Below are 25,918 nucleotides of genomic sequence, written 5' to 3' on the forward strand. Positions count from 1 at the left end.
CTGTCACTGATCGCCACAGAGAAGAGATCAGTGCCTGCCCCTCCTCTTCCCTTTGTGAGGAAGTTGCAGACTGTGATAAAGTCTCAGGGCTCTCTGTCTCCTCCAGGCTAATTTGTGCTTTACTGCAGGAGCACTGGCCCATGGGTCCCCTGAGAGCTGGTCAGTCTCTGGCACAAGGGCCATGTGAAGCCCCTGCCCGGTGCCACCATCTGGCTGGGGACTGGTGTGGCTGTGCCACATGAGGGAGGGGCGGCTGGGAAACGCAGGGTGCGCAGCCGCTGCAGCCACAAGTTCATAGTGATACACTCGGCAGGAGTACTGCCACGAGTCTCCACATATCAGCTGGAGATACGTGATGGAATATTGATATCATATCAGTACTGATCCGAAGACCCAGACTTAAGTGTGCAGTATCCTATCAGCTCACCAAAGGTTATGAATTTGTATTACCTGCAACTCAGGAGCTGGTGTTTTTCTATTAATACTGCTTTGGCAATTGGCTTTAATTTATTTTGTGAAATGGGATGTAGTTGCTGTAAAGCAAGCACCCCATGAGCTGAGCAAACTCTGAGAGGATACTCTTTGCCATGCTGTTGGATTTAACAGAAATCTCACTGCTTCTGTGCAGTGATGCACTGATTACACTGCTCAAATCCCAGAGATGTTACAGAATTCAACTGGAGAGAGAACCCACAGTTTATTTATTTCTTTATATAAACTACTTTATTTGCTGTAAAAGAAAGCATTGGTATAAAACAGCCTTTCAAATTTGGCGGTCGTTTGCTTGCTGTGTCAGCAATATGTGTGAAAGAAAAGGCATGCTCCGTAACCTGCATTTCAAAGGTCACAGTGCTACTGCTCCAGGCTTCTGAAAACCACGGTTGGAGCCAGCATCATGGTTGGTCTGAAGATTTGGTCTGTCTTGCTGTTTATACTCTACCATTTCTGTCAAAGCTGTATCCCATGTGGAATTTCAACACATGTTGAAATAGGTAAGACATGTTCAAAATGGATTTTGTGTTTTGAATTTCTTGAGAAGAAAAGTAAATTTAGATTTGACTGAAAAGCAGAGGGAGAAAATAATGTTAAGGTAATGAGCAGGCTACATAAGTTTAAAAAAAATATTAATAACAGATAGGATAAATGAATAGTTTGATTTTGGAGTTTGAAATTTTAGTGGTTTTATAAGTAAAATGCTTGAATTTACTTGGGTTGCGTGTTTTTCTGTCTCCTAAGACACAGGCATTATGTAACTGGAATGTTTTTGTCTGTGAGTCGTACGCAGACAGAGTTTGGTTTGGAAAAAGAAAAGGAATGCTTCAGGCAATTCGTGGGATTGTTATATTTAAACTGAAAGAATAACACTAGTCCTTTGCAGCAACTCTGTTTTCAAATCACTCTGTATTAATTATGCCATACCTGCACAAGTAGATAAAATTCTGTAATGTATTTCTATCTGTAACTACATCATAAAAATTTTGTTGTGTGTCTCTTTCTGGTAGGCTGCTCTCTGTAGCCAGAACAGCCTAGATTTTTAGAGAATGAAGGAGAGAACTAAATGAACATCAAAATGGAGAAATATTTGTTTTTCTGTTTGCCTGTGCTATTTTTAAAATCTGGCTTCTTCCACAGTTATTGCAAGCACAAACACGAGCATTGTGAGGTTACTCTGAAACAGCTACTCATAATAATTGACAGTTTTAATTTATTGTTCTTCTGGTTTTGGTTCTAAATCCATTGCTCAAACAGATGGTAAAACGTAGGATGTTGCCTTTGTTCAGGTAGTTTTCTCAGATTTTAAGTACTGAATACATGCAAATTTGAGCAATTTAAAGACTGGGATTATTCATGGTGTTTGAGACTGGAGTGTGTTCCCTTACTGAGTGTTGTACCCTTGGTCAGCATCCTGGAACAATTTGTTTTTCCTAACAATGTGTCAAGAAACCCATAATAATCTGTAGGAGAAGTCACGCTGCCTGAGGTTAAGCAAGTGCACACAACTCTGCAAGCTGAGGGCTCTAATTACTGACTATGAGCTCCTAAGGACTTGAAATAACAGATTTGCCAGAATAGAGTGTGTTTGAAAAAAAAAAATTCTGCAAAGAGAAACAAGCTTACAGATCTGTCCCAAAGCAGTAATTTTTTTTTCTTGTTCTATTCAAGGGACCAGGTTGCAGAAAACTTGTGTCTTCATAACATAAAGAGCTTGGTTGCCTGTGTGTGTACACTGAACTATTGGGTCTTAGTTTACAAGAAGTTTTGTCCATTTGTCAGAAAATTTGTCAGAAAACTGATCAGCCCTGATGCTGCTAAAATGAGTGCTCTTATTGTTGTTCACATAAAAGTCTGTGAAAGATAAAAGTATTTCCAAAATTCAAACACTGAGTGTTCCAGCAAAACAAAAACAAGCAAACAAAAACAAACTACCAAAAAAAACCCCACAAAAATAACCCCACCAAAAACCTAAAAAAAAACCCACAAAAAAAACCCCAAAAACTAAACAAAAAAACCCACACCCCAAATGACAAACCATAGAAAGGAATTCTTCTCACTCAAAGCCAGCACCAAAGAAATCCCTGTCAGAATTTTGAAAGTACTATTTAAAATGGTGAAAAGCTCTAACTCTGCCTGTTCAGAATGTTGATCGAGTTCAGTGTGCTTGGCAGAGCTGTGCTGCGTCCTACTTGCACGGCTGTTCCTGGAGGCAGGTCACAGTGAGGAAGCTCTTCACCCCAGGGGTTCCTGTTAGACTTGTGAGGCTCTGTGGGACTGTGGGCATCTGGCATAAAATTCTGTGTAAAGGTGGAGTTGTAGAAGCTGGGCCCACTGGAGTAGTGAGAGAAATGTGGGGGAGGTGTGAGGCAGAAAATGCAAACTGCCAAACTGAGGCTCTCCCACGCTGGAATCAGATATGTGTGTAGAAGAAATATCTAAGCCTTAAATTTTAGGTTATTTTTTTTTATTGTTGTTGTTTCTCTTCTGGTACGAAGCTGGTCAAAAAAATTATCTTAACTTACTTGTATAAGGATGATTTAGATTATTGGGTAAAATTCAAAGTGAAAGATCATTCAACCCCCCCCCCCCAGTTTTGTCTAGATCTTATTCCAGAATAGTAATGGATTGTTTTTGATTTGGTGGGGGAAGTTTCTGTTTGTTGGTTTTGTTGTTTGGTTTTTGGGGGCTTTTTGTGATGTGATTTATTTGGTAAGGAACAAATTAACTTCAATTCTCGTAAAAAGCTTTAGAAGAAATTGGGTATTTTTAAAATAATGTTGATAGATTATTCCTGGCATCTAATATTAATTAGGAGACCTCATTAAAGAAAAGGATAACAGTTTGTTTCATTCACTTGTTGTGCCAGCTAAATAAAGATTTTGACAGTAAGAATATCTGCCAATTCAGTGAATAAATAGTGTTATTTTCCTTACTGACTTTGGATTTTTGTTACTTTTCATGCATATTAAAAATTAATCAAACTGTTAAACACACATTGATTCCCAATATACCTTTTTCACTGTTAAGGGCAACAATGAAACTTGAATACAGTACTGCTAGAACTTTATGGTCCATGCTTTACATGTGCTGGGTGTGGTCCTGTCAATTCACTGTTGTAACTCATTTCTGGACACAGGGAGATCATTTCCCTGTGATTTCAGCTTGGTTGGTTAGATTGGGAGCTAGGGATTAGAGAGAGCCTGAAGATATGCCACAGAAAGAGCACTTCCTTCTTAACTCCCTAGGTGAGAAAACACACCCTCTCACAGGTGCACTGTTCTGTGAAAAATACTGCTTTGTGCACGTGGAACTTGGCTTAGGTTTGAAAATGTGGTATCTTCTGGTTCTGCTAGTGCTTCTAACAAAACATGGGCCTGGACACAATACTTATAAATCAACACTTCAATATATTGTTTTTCAGCACATAGAGCTCTGGAATTTTTCATTAAGCATGAAGGGAGTGTTAATTATAGACAGGTAGGAAGCATATTATTGCTCAATTTTGTACACCTTTCTTCTGAATGTTTTTCTTTCTGTCTTCTTGCCTTTCTTTATTATTCTCAGTAATATGTATGTCAATATTGTTCCCAGACTGTATTTTTACCTTTTTTTATTCAATATAATTTGACTCCTTCTGAATATTATTACAGAAATATAGAAATTATACCAATGTGGGTATATATACACTTTGTGTGGTTTCTTGCATGTTTTCATATCTTCTTTAGTCATACTCTATGTGAGCAGTTGTATTAGAAGAATGAGTAGAGGACTTTGGGAAAGCAGATTTAATGAACCTAAGGACAGCAAAATAAAAGCAAAGTTTTATGCACCACATGGTGTATTTTACCAAGATAATAGTTGTATTTTGCTGGCTATTTAGAACGTGTCTTTGATGGTGGCAGTAAATATGTTTTTGTGCTATGCAATAGCATTCTGATTCTTTCCCCCCCATCCTTTCCACAGTTATTACTAAGTCACCAAGATGCTTTTCAGGCTGGGAGCATTTATCCTGATGCCTTTTATCCTCCAATCTGCAAACATGGTAAGAAAAATTTTATAAGTTTTTATAATGTTATAACAACCACATTTTTATGTGGAAATCCTACAGCATTAGTGGGTTTCAAAAGGTTACATTGTAAGAAATTAAGTGTGTCCAAAAATGCTTTCCTGTAAGAACTACTCACTATTTTTGTTAGAGCCTTTTTGTAGTACTTTGTAATGAAATAACACATTTGAAAATGTGTTAGAAAGTAACTCTTGGGTAAATTTAACTATTTAATGTGTAGGGCAATCTGATAGAAGGATGCTGTTGGACTAAATGAGGTCAGATTACTGAGTACAGAGAGGACAAAAAGATAATTTTTTTTATAAATCTTAGGGAAGGCCTGAAGCTATTTCTGTATTAAAAATTATTAGTTTCTATCAGATCAAAGAGAGGATAAGGGAATCCAAAAATTCCGCAGCAACAAAATAGTGTAGGACTTGCTGAGGGTGGGTGGGCAAGTATGTCTTAGTTTGAAAAGACAGGTGTCTGCTAAGGAAGGCAGGAACTTCCCTTTTAATGGAAAAATGTAACCCCCACCCCTTCCAGAGTATTACAATCTTGAAATCAAGGGGATCTCAGGCAAAGATATGGGAATAGGAATAACAGTTCTTTACTAGGGAAATTGAAATAAAAAATAAGTAGTAAAAAAAAAAAAACCAAAAAACCCCACTGATAGAGTCAGAATACAGCCTGACACCCTGTTAGTCACAGTGTTGGTAGCAGTTTGATTTAATGGTGGCTGCAGTCCTCCTGGAGTGACAGGTGTGGTTCTGTTGAAGCAATGATCCTGTAGAAGGGTGTAGTTTTCCTCTGAAGGTCCAGTGGTGGTGTAGATGGGTCCAGTCTTCCTCTGGGAATCCAGTGGAGGAAGGCTGACTGTGGTGTTCCAAGATTATATCCAGGTAGGAATGCTTGGCTCTTCCCCCTGGGTGGAGCAGCTCACAGTGGGATGATGTAATTTTATCAGTCATGCAGTGAGACTCAATGGCCCATTAACAGAAGATATCCCCCTGGAGGGAGGATGGGTCAGGAACAGATAAAGAACACTACCCCACCTGGTTTTAACAGCTGGTAATAGAATACATACTTTTGGTTACATCTTGCATTGCAACCTAAGACAAAGTGTTAATAACATCCCAGGTTAAAGCCTTTTTTTTCCCAGAGTGAAATCTTTTGCCTTTTACTCTTCTTGTTGGAAATCAATGACAGTCTTAAATTTGCTGCTTGCAGATCAAAAGACTGCACTACAGAATTACAACCCTTTTGCAATAGCTGTAAAAAGTATGTCTTGACTTGCAAGTAGTTGGTTCCCTGATTTTTCAGCTCTGAAAGGTCAGCTCTTGATCATAATCAGCTTTTTCAGCAACATTAGGGCTATAAAACAGCCAGCTAGGCCTTGCTGTAGGATATTTGTTACTGAAAGGGTAAATCTGGATAGTGAGCAGTTAGCAAATGGATAAAGAGCCTGCCTGTCCTCCAGCTACAAGCTATTAGGGGGTTTAGGCAGGTACCAGAGACAGGGCAGTGATAAGTATTTTCTGTGAGGATATCTGGCCTTACTGGCTTCAATATTGTTGAGACAGCAGAAGTGTTGATATCTCAACAATATTTGTATAGATATTTGTTGATATATCTAGATTATATATATGTTGATATATCTAGATAATATATAGATATACTTTTTGCATAGAAATTTGTTGATATTTGTATAGAGCATGATTTGGAGTAATATTCAAGCAGAAGGTTAAAGTATTGGAAGCAGCTTATTTTAGTGGGCCATGCAAATTCCATTAAATTTGTGGTGTACTTAGAATATTTGTTTTAGAGCCAAATTGTCACTGTAGGACATGCAATGACTCACACAGACACGGCTCCAGTAGAACAGGGAAAAAACTGGTTTTGTTCTTACAACTTCAGTATTTATAGGTTCTTGGCAATGACCAGGGATTGGATAGTTAGGTTACCACCTTTCCAATCACACTGGTTGTGCGAGATGTCCATCAAAAGACGTGTATCAGAAAGAATGTATACATATCTATGTTTAAAAGTCACTGTCTTGGTAAAGTTTTTAGAAACTATGTCAACAAGATCAAAAAACTCAGTTTTCAGGGTGACACCAAATCACACAGTTGCTGCCAAAGTTATTGTTTTTCATGGACAGAGGTTGTTGATGCTGCCTGTTGGTTATGCCAGCTACAGGCTGCTTGGTTTCCTGATGTGCTCAGTTCACTTCTGGATGACCTCTCTGTTATGGAGTTTAATACTGGTTTTGTCTTCTGTCACTCATTGGGTCACTGGTCTCGGTTTTCTGCCTGGCTCTGCCAACTTCTTGTCCCAAATTTCACTCTTGCTTTCCTTGTTTTTATGACTGATGTTCTCCTGGGATTTTTTTCAGTTCCTACTTCACCTTGGTTATGTCTGTCTGTCTATCTATCTATCTATCTATCTATCTATCTATCTATCTATCTATCTATCTATGTATTTCATCTTTCCCTTCTAACCGTTTTGACCTGTCTTATACCAGGTCAAAGCTTTTCTATCTGCAGTATCCAATCTTAATTCCTTCATGAATGAACTAACGTTGGAGTCCATCTTGCCTTGTTAGACTTGGATCGCTTGTCAGCAGTCTCCTTAGTCAGTATGGAAGAAATAGGTACCTCTTCAGACCTGAGCTGTTTTAACTGAGCATGACAAGATCAAGAACAAAGACATCCAGACTGCCTCTTTGGCCAGGAGACAAGCTTAGATGTGGAAGGCTATTCTGACTTTGGCCAAGCAAGTGCCATCCTTCTTTTATCTAGTTTAGCTGCACTGTAAAATGTCAAGAAAGGCCAAGGTGACTGAATTACCCCCAAGGTCTGCTCTCTTGGTGTTTAATCTGCCCTAACATTGAGGAGTTTCACATTGCTGTGTCAACCAACATGCACTCTTCCTCCAAGAATACTGATGGTCTGAACAATCTCCTGCCTACCTTCTTCCCCCTTAGAGAATTTAACGTTGCGTGCCGCTTGATTCTCTCTATGTCAACATCCCTTTGCACTTAGCTTTTTGTAGGTACACAGAAATTTTTAAGGTCACAGTTAGATCCTACACAGTCTTTTCTGCCTAAATTCAGGTAGTAATTGGTTCTTCAAATGAAACCTGATTTTTCCTGTTTTCCTGCCTTTTTTCCTCTCCTCCTACACTGACTGTATCTTGGCTAGTTTGCCTTTCTGTTGAAAATGATTGTGATGATAATGATGACATAGCCCTCCTCTGCCCAGTGGAAACTGGGCATGACATTTTGAGTTGGCTGCCATTTCCTACAGCTTTTCTGACATAAATGTGGATGCATTAGTTTAGTCAACAGGTTGTCTGTCAGCTCTCTTTATCCCCTCTGCTTGGGAGGCAGCTTTTCATTGTATTGTACCTAGTCACAGGCACAGAGAAAAGGAGCAGGCACAAAATTTTCAGATGCTTCAAACCAAAATCATAGAAGGTAAATCTAGTACCTATTTTGATAGTATAAATCAAATAAGTCTCTTTTGGCTCTTTTCATCAGCTGGAGTGAAAAATGTATCATCTCTCAGACATGAAATTGAACAAAAGTCTGTGGGGTTTTTAATGGACAAAACCCTTTATTTTTCTTTTTCTGTTTCATTTTTCCCCAAAGAATAAATCAAATACTGATATAAATTTTATTGCAATAGGAATGTTCCATGATGTGTCTGAAGACACCCACTGGACACCATTTCTCAAAGCAAGTATTGACTACATAAGAAGGAATTATCCTCAGCCTTGGGAAGAGGTAAGAAAATTGTTTAACTTTTGCTTGATTTACTTTATTTTCAACTGTTTTCTTCACTTTCACTTGTTGTAATTTCATCCTTTGTGAGGTGTAGAGAAAACCCAACATTTTTATATTACAGTCTCTGCTTATATTGGAACACTTGAAATCCTGTTTTAATCTTTACCATATAAAAAATTTACAGTTTCCATATAAAGTCTGTCAGTTATCTCCACTGTGGTCTGGTGCTTACGACATATTTCATAGGTCCAAACTTTTAAATATGATTGATGGTCTTGCTTTCCTGTGAGATCTGGTTGAAGGCTTGCCATTTGAAAACCAGATACCTTTTAGACTTCTCACTTGTCCTTAGTCCACTTGACTCAAGTCCTCACTTGAATTTAGTTCAGATTTGCCCATGTTAATGGTCTGTGAGCTATGCAGGAGGAAAGGAAAAACAATTTGTCAAAAGTGGGCATACAGTGGAATGTATTTCTCTGCTCTGTCTGCCTACACAACAACCGTGGTGGAAGAGGGAGTTCAATCCTTGGAAGTGTTTATCCTTGGTCCAGAAAAACAGTTAAGTACACATTAAACTTGAAGTATGCAAATTACCCTCACATCAGCCCTGTAATTCTATGGCTCTGGACTGTATAAACTGCTTAAATCTTCTCAAGTTACAAAAGTTGACCACAGCATCAAGCAATGAGTGGTCAGCACTTTGTCCTGGTAAACTCTTGGACTGTAAGAGCTTCTCACCTTTATCCTTGTATAATGCACATACAGAAAATGCTAACATTTTCTTAAAAAGGAGTAAAATGACAGACAAATGAATTGTTGTTGTGTAGGCTACAGAGAAGCTGGTGGCTTTCCTGTTTGGAATTGCTTCACATATGGTGGCAGATATTAGCTGGCATAGCCTGGGCATCAACCAAGGATTTCTAAAGGCCATGGGAGAAGTAAGCCTGTATTATTTTATTTATTGATACAACTGGATTTATTGGAATGGATATCTTTGCTTTGGACTGTGGTGGTGGGGAGAAAAGAGAAAAGCTGGAGCCTGTTTCAGGAAGATTTTTGGAGAGACACAATGTCACAAACTTTGTAAGAGTGAAGTTTGTCATGTTTGGGACCTGTAAAAATTAGTGTTGCTTGGAGTTTGTTTCTGCTCATATTAAAAGAAACAGGCAGTTCTCTTGTTTTTCTCTTTCTCCAGATTGATTTTCATGGTTCTTACTCAGAAGCTCACAGTGTTGGAGATTTTGGTAATGTTTCTGCTTGCCAATCATAGATACTTGTATTGGAATAACTAGTCCTCTTCAAAACCATGGTGGTTGATTCTGCCTCTTGTCCTGTGCAATGCAGGAGTTAAGAATGAATTATGGACACTGTTTCTTGCCCTCCCCCATGGCTTGCAAAGCCCTGCTGTACCTGTCCTCAGCTTTCAAGAGATCTGATAAGGCATATGAACACTTGCATTAAAGCCAAAAGGCAGACCAGAGGATGCTAAGATTTGGATGGTGTCACTACTGTGATTTTAAATTGTACATTATTCTCTGTAGGTTTAAAATGTGCAACATACTTTCAGGTGAACCATTTGTGTGTTCTAAATATTTACCTGGAAGATCTGCCATATAAATCCATATAGAAGAGCCATACATAGTTTCATGTACACTGATACCCTTGACACAGGGTATCAAACAGGTTTTGTTTGTTGGGCTATGTGGGGTTTTTTTCATTCTTTCATCCTCAGGAGGAGATGTAGTGAGTCAGTTTGAGCTGGACTTCAGTTACCTGGCATCAAGTTGGTAAGATAATGAGGTTGTCTTCTTTAATATTTAATGTTTATTTTTGTATAATAATATATAATAAAATGGCATATTATATCATATAATTCTGTATTAATCTGTTTAACCAGAATGCTGTCCTTTATTTTTCTTTCAAAAGAAATCTTTGCAACTATTTTAAGTGTTATGAGTCTGGTATTCCTTATATGCATATTTACTGTTCCCTGACATGAAAAACTGGAAGGACAGAGGAGAGTTTATGTATAGGAACACATCAAAAAGGATTAAATTATTTATGTCTCAAGTTATAAGTAGTTATATATAAAATAACTACTGAAAACCTTTTTCTGGAATGTCCTAGCAGCTAGGAATATAACTCAGTTAAGTGGCAATCTCAATGAGATTTATTTAAAGTTTTGAAAGTTGAGGATGTTGAATTCAGACAGTTTAAAATGCATAAAAATGAGCAGATTATTTAGATATACACTTTTTTTTTTCCCCCTCACAAGTGCATGTGCAATTCTGATATTTGTAAATCTCCATGACCTTATGTAGTCTTTTGAAATTTGTAATATTTTATAGGCTGTTGTTATTACAAGAACTGCAATATTTTATTGGGTGATGTGGAACATCTGTTGTTGTAATACATTATTTTTGATTTTAGGTATGTACCTGTCAAAGACCTAGCAGCTATCTATAAGGAATTTTATGGAAAAGAGATCATAACTGAAAGCACAATTGCTGAATGCACTTATCTGCTGTTTTTTGAACTGTAAGTTGAATATCTCTGCCTGAGCTTTTGTAAGTAGGAGAAATATGATAATTATATTAGAAACGCCTTATGCATTGATGTCAGCAATGAAGACTCCCTCCTAGACTCCAAAATCACAGAACACCTGAATATTTTTAATGACTAGGATTCAAATTTGGTCTGCTTAATGACTGTTAAATTAATTATTACACCACAGATGGTGAATCTTGGCTATTTAATGAATTTATACATTTAATGTATTTATGCATATTTATTTGATAACAGCTGTGTCTTCAAGTACCATTGCACTGTGGTGAGTTAGAGGTATAATTATCATGCACCAAAGGAGTCTCTAGATACATGCCTTATCTACACTTTATGTAGATCCTTTCAAGTCCAAGAATAATTCAAAAGAGACTTTGGATATCTGGCAGTGTCTGCTTTTGAATATCCAGAACAGCTTAGCTGTATCCTGTATTTCAATTAATTACCAATAGTCATACAACATTTACAAAAACTGTGAATCCTTCAGAATTAAGAGTAATAAAGTTTATATAGTTACTTTTTACTTTACAGCTTTAAAAATTTATTAGCAACCAACATGGAAATGTAATGACTTGCATAGTGTTTACCATATAGGACTTTTTAAAGGAACTATTTAAATAATTAAGTATTAAATTAAGCAAGTTTTAATTCTGTTTTTTTTTTTAATTTTCTTTTCAGGCATGGAGAAAGGCTTCTTGTTGGCAAGGTTGGTTTTCTGTTTTCTTTAAAAAAATGAACATGTAACCTGGAGACGATGTGTGATCCATCTTACTGCATATGTTGCCTGTCTCAGCTTTTTCCAACATTTGCTAGTAAATCTCCATTTCTGGTGGAAAAGTTCAATGAATATTTCCTTGGAGGAGTGGATGACATGGCATTCTGGAGCAACAACATTTTTGAGCTGACGAGCCATATGCTAGAGAACGGAACCAGGTATAGTGTGTCCTGAACTGTGAAATGCAGTAGTAAAATGCTGACACCCTCTTAACTATTCTTAAGGCAGGATCTTTCTTGGAAGAGGTGCTGAGCTTTAGATCCTCACTTGAACAAGGGGATGGATTTCCGTGTCTGCCTTTTACCTGTGCGCAAGGATTACGCAGACCTTGAGTTTGTATTTTTTATGTGTTCAGGCTCCTTTGCCCTGGCACGTCTCTGGCATGCTCAGATGATACTTAGCAGGGAAAATTTGGGGCATTTTTTAAGACATGCATAAGGGTTTGCTTAAATATTGCATGGTCATGCCCTGAGGTTCTGCCTGGACTGGCAATCTGAGCCTGCACCTTTTGGCTGCTGCCATCAGCCAGCAAAGATGTCCTTTTTGAGAAGTCAGACATTACCTTCAGACTCTGAAGGCAAATAGGACTAGAAAGAGTAGGAGTTTAGTTAAACATTCTGGTGTTTAAGTGCAGACTTCTCAGAATTTCATATTTTTATAGAAGTTTAACCTTGTACAACTCTGTTACAAATACAACCTTTTTTGTAAATACCTTTAGAAGACCAACAGTGGCAATTAATCAATCCATTTATATAGAAAATATCACTGTTGCTATTTTGGGAAATTATGTTTGAAATACAGAATGGCACAATCTGTTACATTCTTTGTTCCAGAATGGCACTTTCATTAAAAGCGCTTTAGATTCATATACATGCATGTTACAGTAAGTTTCCTTCAAGAGCTCTGCAAAGACATGTGATATTCATCCAGAACCTAATCAAGGTCATCAAATAAACATCATAGGGGTTTCTAGGGGTGATGATGGTGCTCTGATTTTGATTTTCTTGAGAAAACTGATGACTTGTAACAGAAGAATCAGTAAGGATAAAGTTGTATTTTTAGTTTCACTTCCATTATGGTAAAATCTTTAAAGGGCATTCTGTGTATTTTTCTTTAGTGACTGCTACCTGCCTGAGAACCCCCTGTTCATAAACTGCACAAAGGAGAACAAGGAGAGCCACATGTAAGTATAGTTCTGATGGTTTAATGCTTCAGTGATGAGAGTCATCTGCTAATGTGGACAGTGAGCTGCTAAAAATTAGAAATACTTTAGGTAATCTTTTTTGTGTATGAATCTGAGATTCTTTTAGCATGAATAACTAAGTTTTGCATAAGGGAGCTGTACAGAACCTAAGAGCGGCTTTTACCTCGAGTCCTTATTTCAGTTATATTGATTCTTATCAGTGCCTTCTTTATTTTAGCAGAAACAAACAATCAAAACATGAACATCACAAGAATACAACTTCTTTGCTTACAGAAACACTTGAGAAGAATATAAACTATACAGAGAGAGGAGTTCAATTCAACATACAGCCTTGGGCAACAGTAAGTGAGAAGTAACAGATGTGTCAGGTAAAATTCATGTCTGTATAAAATTGGTTTTGTTTCTGTCTGAAATGCTGTGTGGTGGAGCAGGGTCTCTGGATGTTAACAGTAGCTGACTTCGTGGACATTTCAGTACCATTGTTAATCTATATTTGTACATCATAAATATTCAATTTTTAAACTTTGCCCATTGGATAGTGAAGTTAGAACACATCCTGCAGTGCCAAAAATAACAGAATATATATTTAGTATTTACATTTTGCAGACATATGATAGCTTTTTTTGGTTAAGAACTCCCAGAAAAGCATAGCAGTGAATTATTAGTAGCACTCCCTTTAGAGTATACAGATTTTTGTCTTTCTAAAATGGTGCTTATGATCTGAGTCAGACTCTTCTTAAATCCCTGCTCTGATTTCCAATGTTGGTGACTTGATTTTTGAGGTGTCCCAAAACGTTCTAGAGTTTCAATTTGTGTTTTAACCACTGTCATGTCCCTTTATTATTTTTATTTCAGAAATCCCTCCACTTGATAAACCATGCTTTTAAAACCAATGTCTGGAGAGCACTAGAAGCTACACATCAGAAATCTTCTAAGCACATCTCTAAGCCAGTAGCTTCATATTTTCTGACTTCACCCTATGCTAGGCTTGGATGGTTGGTAATTTTTTTCATCCCCCCTTCTTCTTAATTTCTGAAAATTTTGAGTACCTACCAAGATATTATTGTTGGTCCTTTGGATACTTTTCAAAGGTGACAGTACAAATCAATTAGTGGTACAAATCTGAGGGAAAGATTTATATAGTATGTCCAGAAGAGCAAGTTAACACATAAGATTTTTCTTTCAGATGTTGATTAAGCTCTGAATGGAAGGAACCACCATTAGAACTAACACTGGCTCTAGTTCTGAACAGTAAAGGATCATTGCTACCCTTGTTTGGTTGTTGGATGATGTTTGTGCAAAATTAATCATCTGTCATGAATTGATGACTGATGATGTCTAGCGAGACTTCTTGGAAGTACTCTAAACTAGTGGGGAGTTCAAAGATAGATTAAGAACAGAGAGAGGCATAATCTCTCTCCTTGACAATGATGTTCTACCTTGACCTGCAACAGGGAAGAGTAATAAATTTGCATTGCTGTTCATGTAACTTCCCTTATTCTGTCTCAAAATTTGTATTTGATTCTTGAGTTTACATCATACTGGCGAAATTAACAGTAGTTAGTTCTTCCCATGCTCCCTCTTTAAACTCCAACATGTCACCAAGACCTGTGATCCTTTTGCTTATCTCCTGTTATGTCCATCATTTAAATCAGATGTTCAGTTTAAAATATATATTTCTTTTCTTTTCTTTTCTTTTCTTTTCTTTTCTTTTCTTTTCTTTTCTTTTCTTTTCTTTTCTTTTCTTTTCTTTTCTTTTCTTTTCTTTTCTTTTCTTTTCTTTTCTTTTCTTTTCTTTTCTTTTCTTTTCTTTTCTTTTCTTTTCTTTTCTTTTCTTTTCTTTTCTTTTCTTTTCTTTTCTTTTTTTATTCTTTGTCATATGCAAGCAGCCCTTTTTCATGCTCCTTGCTCTGATTGGTGTCAGGTGCCTAATGTCAGTAAAAAGCAGTTCCTACAGATCTCAGATGCATTGATGGAAGATGATTCTTCTGGTTTTACTTAATTCAAGATAACACAAATAAATACATTATATAAAACATGCTGTATAGATCTTTACAAAACAATATGGGGAAACAGAGGTCCTAGTTTATCTGAATTATGTGGGTTTTTTTCCACTAATGTTGTGGTAGTCTGGAAACTAATGCTGATTTTGTTGACTCCCTTGCTGTACAGGGCACTCATCTCAGCTGACATAAACCAGGATGGATATGAAGATCTGGTGGCTGGAGCACCAGGGTACAGCACCATGGGCCATATTCAGATAGGAAGGGTGTATGTGGTCTATGGCAACCAGTCAGGTTTGCCACCAGAGGACATGGATCTGGACAGGAAAGCTGACCAAATACTACAGGGTCATCAAGTAAGGGGTGAAGGCAGATATTTGTCACTTAATTTTTTTCCTGAAAATTGTTGAATTTTGAATGAGGAGTAGTACCATTAATGTGTATGAGTATTATTCCTGGAACACTCCTCCTGATGTCATATGCTGTCATATGCTTTTCAAGAAAAATAATCATTATCAAAGTCACAGAAACAATTGAAGTGATGGTGATCTGTAGGTTCTCTTCCACTACTGTACCAGATAAGTGAGCATTACACCATAAAGTGCCCTTAAATAAAACTTAGATTGTATCTTTGTAAGTCACAGTATAGCTCATTCGTCCCTGCATTTAAGAAAATAGTGTGCTGCCTGTCCTTTTTAATCTAAAACTATTCATTTGATATGTTTTAATTCCTTTGAGGCTGCATTTCTTCATTAATTGATAACTTCACCCCAAATATTTTTTTCTGTAGTAAGAGTATTGAAAAATATTAAAAAAGAGAAAACCCTGATTTGACATGATGCTGGCTGTTTGTAACCAAGAAGTAGGAGCAAATGACCTTTTTGAGTGTTAAATATGATCCTCTGTAGAAAATACCTTTATTCACAAAGGAGATAATGGGGAGAAATGAGATACACTTCCTTTTAATTTGTTTCAGTGGTTATAAGCTGTGGAGTAACAGCTGCTGTCTTCTTACAAAGTGTTTTAGTGGTTCCCAGTCATGCTGTCAACAGGAAAGACCATAAACTTAACATCAATGGTGCACTGGACTCAGAAGAGGAAATAGCAAAGGAAGATAGAAGAAATAGCAAAGCAGCACCAAATTATATTCAGTTGTCCTTCATTTTAACACAGCTGACTTTGAATTAGTGTGTTGTCATGGGGGTTATTAGTTAGAAGAAAAATAATTGTTTGGATAGACTTCTGTCATCTGTTTCCAGTCTTCACTACACAAATGTACATTTGGTTTTCATGGTTTTGACTTGAAAACATGAGAGAAATCCTTTTTCTTTTAGCCTTCAGGAAGATTTGGTTCTGCCTTGGCAGTCCTGGACTTCAATGAAGATGGAGTGCCAGATCTGGCAATTGGAGCACCTTCTGTGGGATCTCAGTTTCTTACTTACAAAGTAAGCTATAAACTTTTTTGTTGCTTTTTTTAACTCTCCAAACTGAATGTTTTTAGTGACACATTTTTTTAACATTGAAATGAAAAAGAGCATCTCTGTTGTTGCTCATGGTGACATTGTAATTTAAACAGAAGTTTACGACCTTTGTGTGTACTTTGACTAGAGCAATGACAGCTACCTGTATTTCTCTTTCAGTGGCCTTTTTGCACATTAGAAATCCGAAACAGATTGCAACTTTGTAGCATTGACATGCTGAAAATGTAAGGGGCCGTTCATGAAATACAAATGTACTCTTTTTGTTTAGGAATAGAGAGTCTGGAATGGACCTTATGGGTCACTGAGTTTTGTTATATGCTGTCACAAGGCCGACGAATTATATTTAAAATGGGATATGAACACAGACACACTTCCTAAAATAATCAAGTTACAGAGGCTTAAGGACTTACAGCTTACCTGATAAGCCTGTATAATGGTCCCTGAGTATTTTTAGGCCATGCAAACTGAGAGGTAAAATGCTTTGATTTAAACAATATCCATTAAGCTTAAAACTCTTCAGAATTTTAGATACTAATTTAGCTGTCTAAATAAAAATTTAAGTTGCTTTTATTTAGACTCACCACTTGGAAAATTGTGTACATCTATTGTATGTGCCTGGCAGTGTTTGCCATCACATTAAATAATAATTATCAAAATTTGAGCCATCTGAACATGTGTATTATGAGTATAAATATACACTATACTGCCCTTGTCCCTTACACACAGCATGGAGAAAATGTACTTCTCTACTTTGTTGCTTGGTTACAGCAGTAACCATTACCCATAGATATTCTTAGGTTTAGGGTGGGAAAGTAAGTGGTGTGGGAAGGCTCTTAGAGGGGAAAATGAAGTTGTATGAATAGCCCTTGCAGAAGTGTTCCACTCCTTGTGATTTGCCTTGGATTTAATACTTGGTACTGACATGCAGGTGCTCTCATGCCTTATTTTCTTTTTCTGCTGTTTAGGGTGCTGTGTATGTCTACTTTGGAACTGCGGGAAGAGGCTTGGCACCGCAGCCAAACATTACCATAACTTGTCAGGTATATTAATAATGTAATGTCTTGTTTATACTATCCTGTTAGCCAGACTAACACAGGGCTACACAGGCAGGAGGTGAGAAAAAGGGGAAAAGAATGGGCTTAAAAAAGAATGTAAAAATTCAACTTATTATTGCAAGGAAATTTAGACTGATGGATGGATGGAGCAAGCAGGTGCTTCCCCGTTGTATTTGGGAAAGACATTTACACCTCAGTGCAGTAAGGCAGCAGGATGAATAGAAAGGTGCATAGCCCTCAAAACAAAAAAAGGCCACCAAAAAAACCCATCCCAAACCAAACAAAAAACAAAAGAAAACAAAATTGAAGCCAGGGAGTGGGAGGGTAATTCAGTCAGAAGCAAAGTTAGCTCTTTAGGGTTAAGTTGCTCTATTTTGCTACAGAATTGAAGGTTTCAGTCCTATTTCAGGCTTAAACTGTTTATTGCAGTATTCCTACTGTAATCTTGGTTGGTCCCTCCTGGCAGCTGATGTTGATGGGAATGGAAATGCTGATCTGGTTGTGGGCTCTCCATATGCACCCGGTGGTGGAAAGCAGAGAGGATTTGTGGTTGCATTTTACTCTCATTTCAACAGGAGTGACCAAGGTAATATTTGTTGAGTAAATTAACCCTCCTACAGTTGATGTGACTGGTTATTTGTTCCTAATTAATCACAGCATAATTCAGGTCTGACATGCTCTCAGAGGGTGTCTCTCCTACTCAATAAGCTGTGAAACCAGACCAAATTGTCTTTGTCCAGTTGCATCTTAAAACCTCCAGTGATATAAATTGCACAGCCACTCTGGGCAGCTGTTCTACTTCTTGGCAGTCCTCATAGGGAAAAAAAATATCTTGTTTCAGTTTATGTTCATTGTCTATTGTCCTCCCACCATGCACCTTACAGGCACAGAAAGCATGGGAACTAAACTTGCTCCAGTTTGTCAACATCCTTCCTGTTAGGGAACAACTTATTATAGGTGTGATCTAGGGAACAATCACTTCTCTCAATCTCTGCCATGCTCCTGCTTACGTAGTCTGAGGCACTGTTGGCTGTCTGCTGTCAGAGCCTCACTCTCAGCTCTCTTCTCACTAGGATCTCCAGGGCCTTTTCCACCTGGCAGCTCCTCAGCCAGTCTGTCCCATCTATATCAGTGCAAGGACATCTCCTTTCCCAGTATCAGGCTTTGCATTCATCCTCACTGAATTTTGTGGGGTTCCTGTCAGCCTGTTACTCCAGCCTGCCTGGGTGCCTCTGAATGGGACCACCCCCCTGAAATCTCCTGTTATCTGCCAGATTCACGGAAGGGCATATTGTTGCCTTGGCTAAATAATGTATAATAAAGTGTCCAACAGGATGAGTCAAAAAATTGATCCCATAGACACTCCACTAGTTGGGAGGACCAGAACAACACTGGTTCTCTACTTTTGTCAGAGGGATCATCTCAACCAGGTTTTTCCCATCTGGTTTTCTGTCCATCCAGACTTCAATGTTCCAGCTTGGATGCAAGAACAGTGTGGGAAACTGTTGGAAACTTTGCTAAAGGAATGGATTCAACTATGTATTGTGAGTCTAGGATAGGCTCTTGGAAAATTGCAAATGAACCTCAACAAATTAATCTTTACCATTCTGTCCATTCTTTCATGTGGCTAAAGAGGAATGCTACAAGTGAATACAGATAATGAGTACACATGATAAGGTTTCTAGTGAATGAGGGAGGAAATGTCATATATGGAACTAAATAATAAAGCTTGGTCAAAATCATGTAATCGTGATTTGCAACAGTGCTTAATTGTTGCAGCTTATTGCAATTCATGTAAAATTAGAAACCACAAGAACATCAGTTTCACAACACTGCTGACATTTTTGTAAAACCAAAGCACATAATGAGTTATTTAAACTATAGCCAGAATGATCTGAAGCTCTCCCACCCAGCACCCGTGAAGAAATATAAGTTCTGGTAAACAGTAAGTAGTTTAGGACAGGCTCAAGTGGGAGCTTTCGTGTACTTCATGTAGGCTATTGGAAGGATTGAGAAACAGGCTGTGTCAAATGAACATGTAGGCTATTGGAAGGATTGAGAAACAGGCTGTGTCAAATGAAAGCTTTCACCAGCCAGTAGAGCTGCAGGGTGAGCGAGAAAAGTCAACAACTACTGATGCCATGTCATGGACAGCGTAACTTTGCTCAGAGGAACTTGTTATCACAGGATGAATCAGTGGAGGATTACAAATGGGTTTTTCAATGTCAGGGCACAAGATTTAACTCTTTTTTTTTTTTCTCTGGTCTCTCAGGACTTCTGTCAGTACAGGATGCCAACTGGATGGTAGAGGGGGAAGAAAACTATGCTTGGTTTGGATTTTCTCTTGCCAGCTGCCAGCTGGAGGATGTGAAATTACTGCTGATTGGTAGCCCTACATGGAAGACTTGTTCTAGGTGTGTTGCATGTGAGAACTTGCAGTCTTCTCCACTCTGCTCTTCTTCTGCAAGGTTTAAGATTTGCAATAGATTAGACTTCCAGCTTTTTAGAAAGTTTCCTTTTTGTTCTGCTAAGAATACTTTTATTAAATTAATATTTTTATGTCTTCACCCTTCCTTATGAAGACAGGGGGTTTTAGACCCTCTCTAGGGCAGGCCTTTCTTATTTAAAAATACCTAAGAATTTCTTAAGTTTCCTTGGGTAGGCAGAGGGGTCACAAAAATGCTGATGGGTAAGTATGCCTTAAATAACTGTATAAATAGCTCTTACTTTGAGATTGCATTTTTAAAAGCAAATTAAACATGAAGATGTTTTGGATGGTAAAAAACTGGATAAACAGACCACATCTGTGCTAAGTATTATGCAATTAGTTAGAACAAGTATGGGAATTACTAAAGTAGATTTCTAGAATTTGTCAGGCACTATTATTCCAAAGTAAAAGAGTGTGTACAATAATGTTGTTACATACAAATTTAATTTGCATTGTAGTTCAAGCTGCAATCCCCTCTTGCTGGATGTCAGACAGAGTGTTGGGAAGGTGTATGGATATAACCCACCAAGTACAGAGCACAGGTTTGAGATAACTGGAGACAAGGTAGGGCTGCTTCTTTAGTATGGGACCTTGTGAATAATTTGAAGTAAAAGTGACATTCTGTAGAAATTACATAGGTGTTTTAAAAATCTAACAGGACATGGGCAGAATGGGTTTGTCTCTGGCTAGTGGTGTGCTCTCTGTGGATGGGAACACAAGAAAAGTTTTGGTGGTGGGTGCACCTACTGCAGGTATGTCCTGAAAAATTGAGACCATTTCTGCTTTAGGATGTTTATTTCTGCATGACTTGATGAGAGATATAATGTTTAAGGGAAAAGGGACTTTTAAATTGCCATGTATTAAAAAAAAAAATAGAAATCACTGTAATCACCTGTATATGCCTTATATGTAGAGTCCTCTCTACTGTGCCTCAGTTTCAATGGGTCTTTTCCTTCCTTAAAATGGATTTAACAGCATAACTTCTTTACACTGTTTATGTAACAGTAATTTTCTAGTACACTGCGTATTTCTCAGATTGAAACAACCGTATTTTGTCCTCGCTCTGGCAGTAGGCAGTAAGGAATTGAGGATGCTAAATTGCAGAAGTCCAACTTGAATGCATTTCTCCCCTGCTACTATGACCAAAAGATTTTCTTTTCCTATGCTATTTAGTGTTAATCCCATAAAATTTTAGATGTTATTTGATACACTCTATTAACTTTGTCCCTTTTATGTAATGCCAGTGTTACCTATAATTTTAAGTATTAAACCTGAGTTCCTGTGTCTGATGCTCAACATCTGTTTCTTTGGGTTTTTTTTCCAGACAGCCTGTCTAGGATTTTATTTATGCCCTCAGTGCTGCATCAAGCTGGACTTGCTGTGGTATATGACCTGTCAAACAGCACCAAGCCTTCTCTGCTCAGTACATTCAGTGGGGACAGGAGGTTTTCTCGTTTTGGAGGAGACATATACTTAAGTGATCTGGATAGCGATGGGCTAGGTAAAGCTTGATGAATCTTGAAGTGAAGTGTTCAACTTCTGGAAACAGGAAAATTGGTCACTGATATATTCATAAAAGTGCTAAACACAGTCTGCTTTCTCAATTGAATCATACCTGTATTCCATTGTGCCTTACAGGGAGACCTCTCTGAAATCCCAAGCAACTCAATCAGAAATTGAAACATTTTAGTTGCTATCATTAATAGGAATTGTGGCATCTAGAGGCATGTAAATTGCAGCTCTCCTATGTTTTGGTATACCATTAATTGACTTCTGCTGTGTTATGTCCTCTTTGTAATGTGTCCAGATGAAATGATTGTGACATCCCCACTGCGAACTAACGGTGTCACCTCAGTCCTGTCTGGTGGGGCTGCTGGCCGTGTTTATATCTTCAATGGCAGACAGGCATCCTCAGGGAATGTGACAGGCCACTGCACATCATGGACATCTCCCTGTCCTGAGGACTGGGTAAGAATAGATGAAAGTGAATTCTGAACGTAAATTTAGAATGACAATTAATTAATTACATCCAGTACAAACACCAAGTGTAGAATCCAGTACAACACCAAGTGGTTAAAAAACCAAGGTTTTCTCAGGTTTCTGAATCCTGTAATTTGGTTCCTCCTGTTTTTTCTTAAATTACTTTGCTCTTTAGGAGCCAGGGTTATCATACTGGTCTACTCTCTTCCACTGACTTTGTATTTCCTCTTTTTTTTTTTTTTTTCTTCTTTAGGCACAGTATGTCCTGATTTCTCCTGAGGTAAGTAACCAGAAAACAAACTACTCAGTTGAGAGAACTATAGAGTTCTGTGAGAAACTATAAAGTCCTACATAAAAAACCTAGCAGCATTATAACCAGCAATGTTATTTTTCAGGAACTATCAAGATTTGGGAGTTCTGTTACCACTGTGAAATCTGAAAAAAAGGTGAGAAAAATTACTGTGGTTGGTTGTTTCATAACATCCTTCTACCTATGCATATACTAGCTAACACCTCACATGTATCTTACACATTTTCAAGTCTTAAGTTCTCTATATAATTAAGTCACTCTCTGAACTGATAATTAAACCCACTTTATAGATTGATGAGCTATGGGGTTGCCAAAATTTTGACACCTAAATTAAAAAATTTGAATCACTTTAAAGCAGCCTGAATTCTAAACTGCCTAGGAGTATGCTGAAAGGTTCCATGGGAAATGCAGCATACGTGCCTCCTGGCTTTACTGTTCACACCAACCTGTATGCAGAGGATGCTTAGCTGTGGAGGAAACCAGGAACCCAAAACCATCCCTCTCGTTTAGTCTTTACAGGCTTGCTGTCCTGGCTATCATGTGCAGTGAACTTAGTCTTCTAAGCACAGAGGTCCAACTCCCACCTGACTGATTTAGATGTGTTCGTGTACCTGTTTCTCTGTGCTTCCCTCAGATGCCCATTTTTTTACCAAACACTAATTACAATTGTATGATGCACTGAGGAGCCTTTGTTTCAGATGGAAGGTTACTTAGTGCTTGTTCATCTGAGTTCCAATATTCTGTTCACTCTAACATCACTTCCATGAGGAGTGGGGTTCTCTGCATGAATACATAGAAAGCCTCAGCATCAGGCTGAAGTCTTCAACAAATGGTGTTTGACATCTTGTGTTAAAACATGCAATGGAGAAATAACTGGAAATTCTTCTCAGATAGATTAGGGTGCATAATCTAACACCTGAAACACAGGCAATGCTAAGTGCAAGTGAGGCCATTCTCCAAGCAGTTGTGTACTGTTGCTATAGCACCATCTAGTCCATACTCCCGCTTCATCCCTATCTTAGCCCTGAGAAGTGTTTATATAGGCAAGAGACTCATTTCATTTTGTTCCAGCTTGCTCCAGCTCCCCAGATGAGACAGTCTGTTTGCCAACTATTTTCCTAACTGCTATTCTGATGAGGTTGCTGATGATGGGCTGCTCTCTCACTTCCCATCACATTTCTATATTACACTAATGAGATGGTCAAAATCCACAAGGGAAGCTTAAGGCAGCCATGCACCTGCATTTTGCTAATCTTTGCTCTTTATCCCTGCAGAAAGAAGTTGTAGTGGCAGCAGAGAGAAGTTCTGCAAAAGCTCGACTTGGTGGAAGGCTTTTTGTCTACTCGCTCTAAAAGTTCACAGTAGCCTTAAAGACCAGGACACACCTGGTCTTCTAGTGAAGAATTGCTGTAGTTTTTGTGCTACTTTCCTGAATCCACACAAACCAACATACTATGCCAGCAAGCTTTTGCAGAATTCTGTGGTGGGCAACAGCATTGTTTATCTAGAAAAAGCAATCTGGTCTGAAAACCTTTCATAGGTTGAAATGAGCAGGCAGCTGCATTTTTGGTAGTAGCATTTGGCTGTATAAGGAATGTTCAGAGACCGCTTTCTTTACTGGCCAGATTTGAGTATCTTCTTGACAAAACTGGGAAACTGCAGCACAGGATTTACAATTACTTACATATTGTAATAAAGATAAGGATTTTGAATTTTGGAAAGTTACTGTCAAAATAATAAGCATGGAGCAGGAGCAGCTCTAAGACTAACAGAAAGGTGGGTGCTGATCAACAGGACTCTCTCTCCTCTCTCTCAAGTCTTGAGGCCTGCATTGAAGGTGTAGCACAGCTTGGATGTCCCAGGGAAAAAGAACAAGACTTTAGGAAAAGCTTCTGCAGTTTCACTGATTACTCTGACATCATTTCTGCTTTTGTGTAAAATTCCATGACCATGATAACATAGAGTTGTTAATGGCTCTTACTGTTAACAGTATTGTCTTTAACTAACACTAATTTTGTATGATGCAGGTTTAACAGTGTGCATCAATTATCTATTAAACAACTTGAGCAGCAGAATGTGTTGATACTCTTATTTGCCAGTACTAGTCTGTAGACATATATGTGTGTTTTCTCTCTCTTGCCTCCTTCACAAAGGCAAAGCATTTTTTTTATTTTAAATAAAATTGCAGAGAATTCTAAAGGTCATATTCCAAAATTAAAGACCTCAACTTACCTTCCTAGGAATTCTCTCTCAAGGGTGTTGTTTTAAACAAATCAAAAAAGGCAAGGTGAACATTAGTTTGATGTACAATGCATTCTGGCATCTATTTTGAGGACTTGCCCAAATAGGAAAAGAGTTTATGAAAGAAGTTAAATCTGAATTTCATGGAAGAAGTAACTGGATACAACTGGGATTGCAGTACGTGCATTACTAATCTGTTAACTGTGGTATGAGGCAAACTATGGGTGGTTTTAAGGGCAGAATAAAGGTTTTCTCTTCAAATCAAAATTTACAAAACCAGTATATTCTGTATCAATTCCATTCTGAACATACACTCTCCACTGGCTTTTGTTTTTTCTATGTATGACCTCCACGTAATCTTATTGCACTTGACTGCATTTTGATTACTTGAATTGTAAGAAAAACTTTAAACATTTGCATATGTCTATCGAGATAAAAAGGAGTCTTGTAGAAGACATGTCTTTCGCTCCATGTTTTTATTATTGTGCTTTGAGTCAGTTATGTACAGGTAAAGAGTCAAAATGAATTCACAGAAGCCTCCCTGCAAAAAATTTACAAAGAAGCCTCCCAAACAGCTGCACCAACATGTATCAGTTCTGGCCTAAAGCAACTACAGCTCATTTGGAAACACTAGCATCCATCTCCCTTCACATGCTGAGATTTCTGGGGCTGATCAGTCAAGGTATGTGAGCCTTTTTTTTTTCCATTGGATTGCTCAGTTTGGAGATTTTTTACTACTTTACTTGCTAAGCTTAAAGGCTGCAAAAAAACACAGCTAAAAAACTCGGAAGTGTTACAAGCCCCATTATCTTTCTCACCTTCTCACACCACTAGTATCTGTACTTAAAGCCATGTACAGAAGAACTGTTGGATAGTAACACGTACATCTGACTTTAACCAAACCAGAATCACAGGCCTGGACAACTTTAATTTATAAACCTTTTTATTTCCATCTTTGACTCTTTAGTCCTGAGAAGAACGTTCACAGCTACAGCTACTGTCTTACAACCCCTGCCAGTACAATGATTTATGTGGTGGCACCTAAGGAGCTGCTCACTGTGTCACAGATTAAAAAAATCCCAAAGAGGAAATGGACAGCGTGTGACGTGATTTAGACACATTTCATGCTCCCTCTGCAACCTGAGAGAAACCAGTGGAGAGCTACACCCTTAAAGAGAAGTCCTAAGAACAAACAGAAATAGTTGGCATAAGGCTTTTACTCCTTCCTTCAGCACATCACAGGACATCAGGCTTCCACACCTTTAACTAACCTGGCTACTTACTGTAGTGCAGGCTAGTCCATCCTTTGTCTTGGAGGGAAGAGAGAAAGCAGAGCCCACCTTAAGAAAAATCAACAACCTGTCTGTTGATTTTTACCAGAATTTGAATTATGGCAACACAAGGAATTGTTAAACTGCAGCTGTATCCATGAGTGTTGAAATAGCATCAGAAGGAAAATGCAAGTGGGCATTATCCATAAGCCCACTTGCTC

The 25,918-nt window shown here is 38.0% G+C and overlaps 1 protein-coding gene across 2 annotated transcripts; it reads left to right on the plus strand.

Annotated features, from left to right (window-relative positions):
• The first annotated feature begins 853 nt into the window (after positions 1 to 853).
• On the plus strand, positions 854 to 24,775 carry GPLD1 (glycosylphosphatidylinositol specific phospholipase D1). 2 transcript variants are annotated; one of them, XM_058830841.1, is made up of 25 exons: positions 854 to 992; positions 3,917 to 3,972; positions 4,459 to 4,537; positions 8,230 to 8,327; positions 9,155 to 9,265; positions 9,523 to 9,571; positions 10,060 to 10,114; positions 10,758 to 10,865; positions 11,568 to 11,595; positions 11,683 to 11,822; positions 12,782 to 12,847; positions 13,086 to 13,209; positions 13,724 to 13,863; positions 15,041 to 15,227; positions 16,206 to 16,316; positions 17,318 to 17,392; positions 17,837 to 17,993; positions 19,680 to 19,821; positions 20,354 to 20,459; positions 20,554 to 20,647; positions 21,220 to 21,396; positions 21,703 to 21,863; positions 22,129 to 22,155; positions 22,271 to 22,321; positions 23,460 to 24,775. In XM_058830841.1, the coding sequence occupies exons 1-25, from the start codon at positions 896 to 898 to the stop codon at positions 23,535 to 23,537; spliced, it is 2,517 nt and encodes an 838-aa protein (XP_058686824.1). In that variant the 5' UTR covers positions 854 to 895; the 3' UTR covers positions 23,538 to 24,775. The 2 variants fall into 2 exon arrangements, with proteins under 2 accessions (XP_058686824.1, XP_058686825.1); XM_058830842.1 differs by having other exon boundaries at positions 13,089 to 13,209.
• Positions 24,776 to 25,918: the final 1,143 nt, after the last annotated feature.

This window comes from Poecile atricapillus, chromosome 2 (genome assembly GCF_030490865.1).
Source record: "Poecile atricapillus isolate bPoeAtr1 chromosome 2, bPoeAtr1.hap1, whole genome shotgun sequence".
Lineage (NCBI taxonomy): Eukaryota > Metazoa > Chordata > Aves > Passeriformes > Paridae > Poecile > Poecile atricapillus.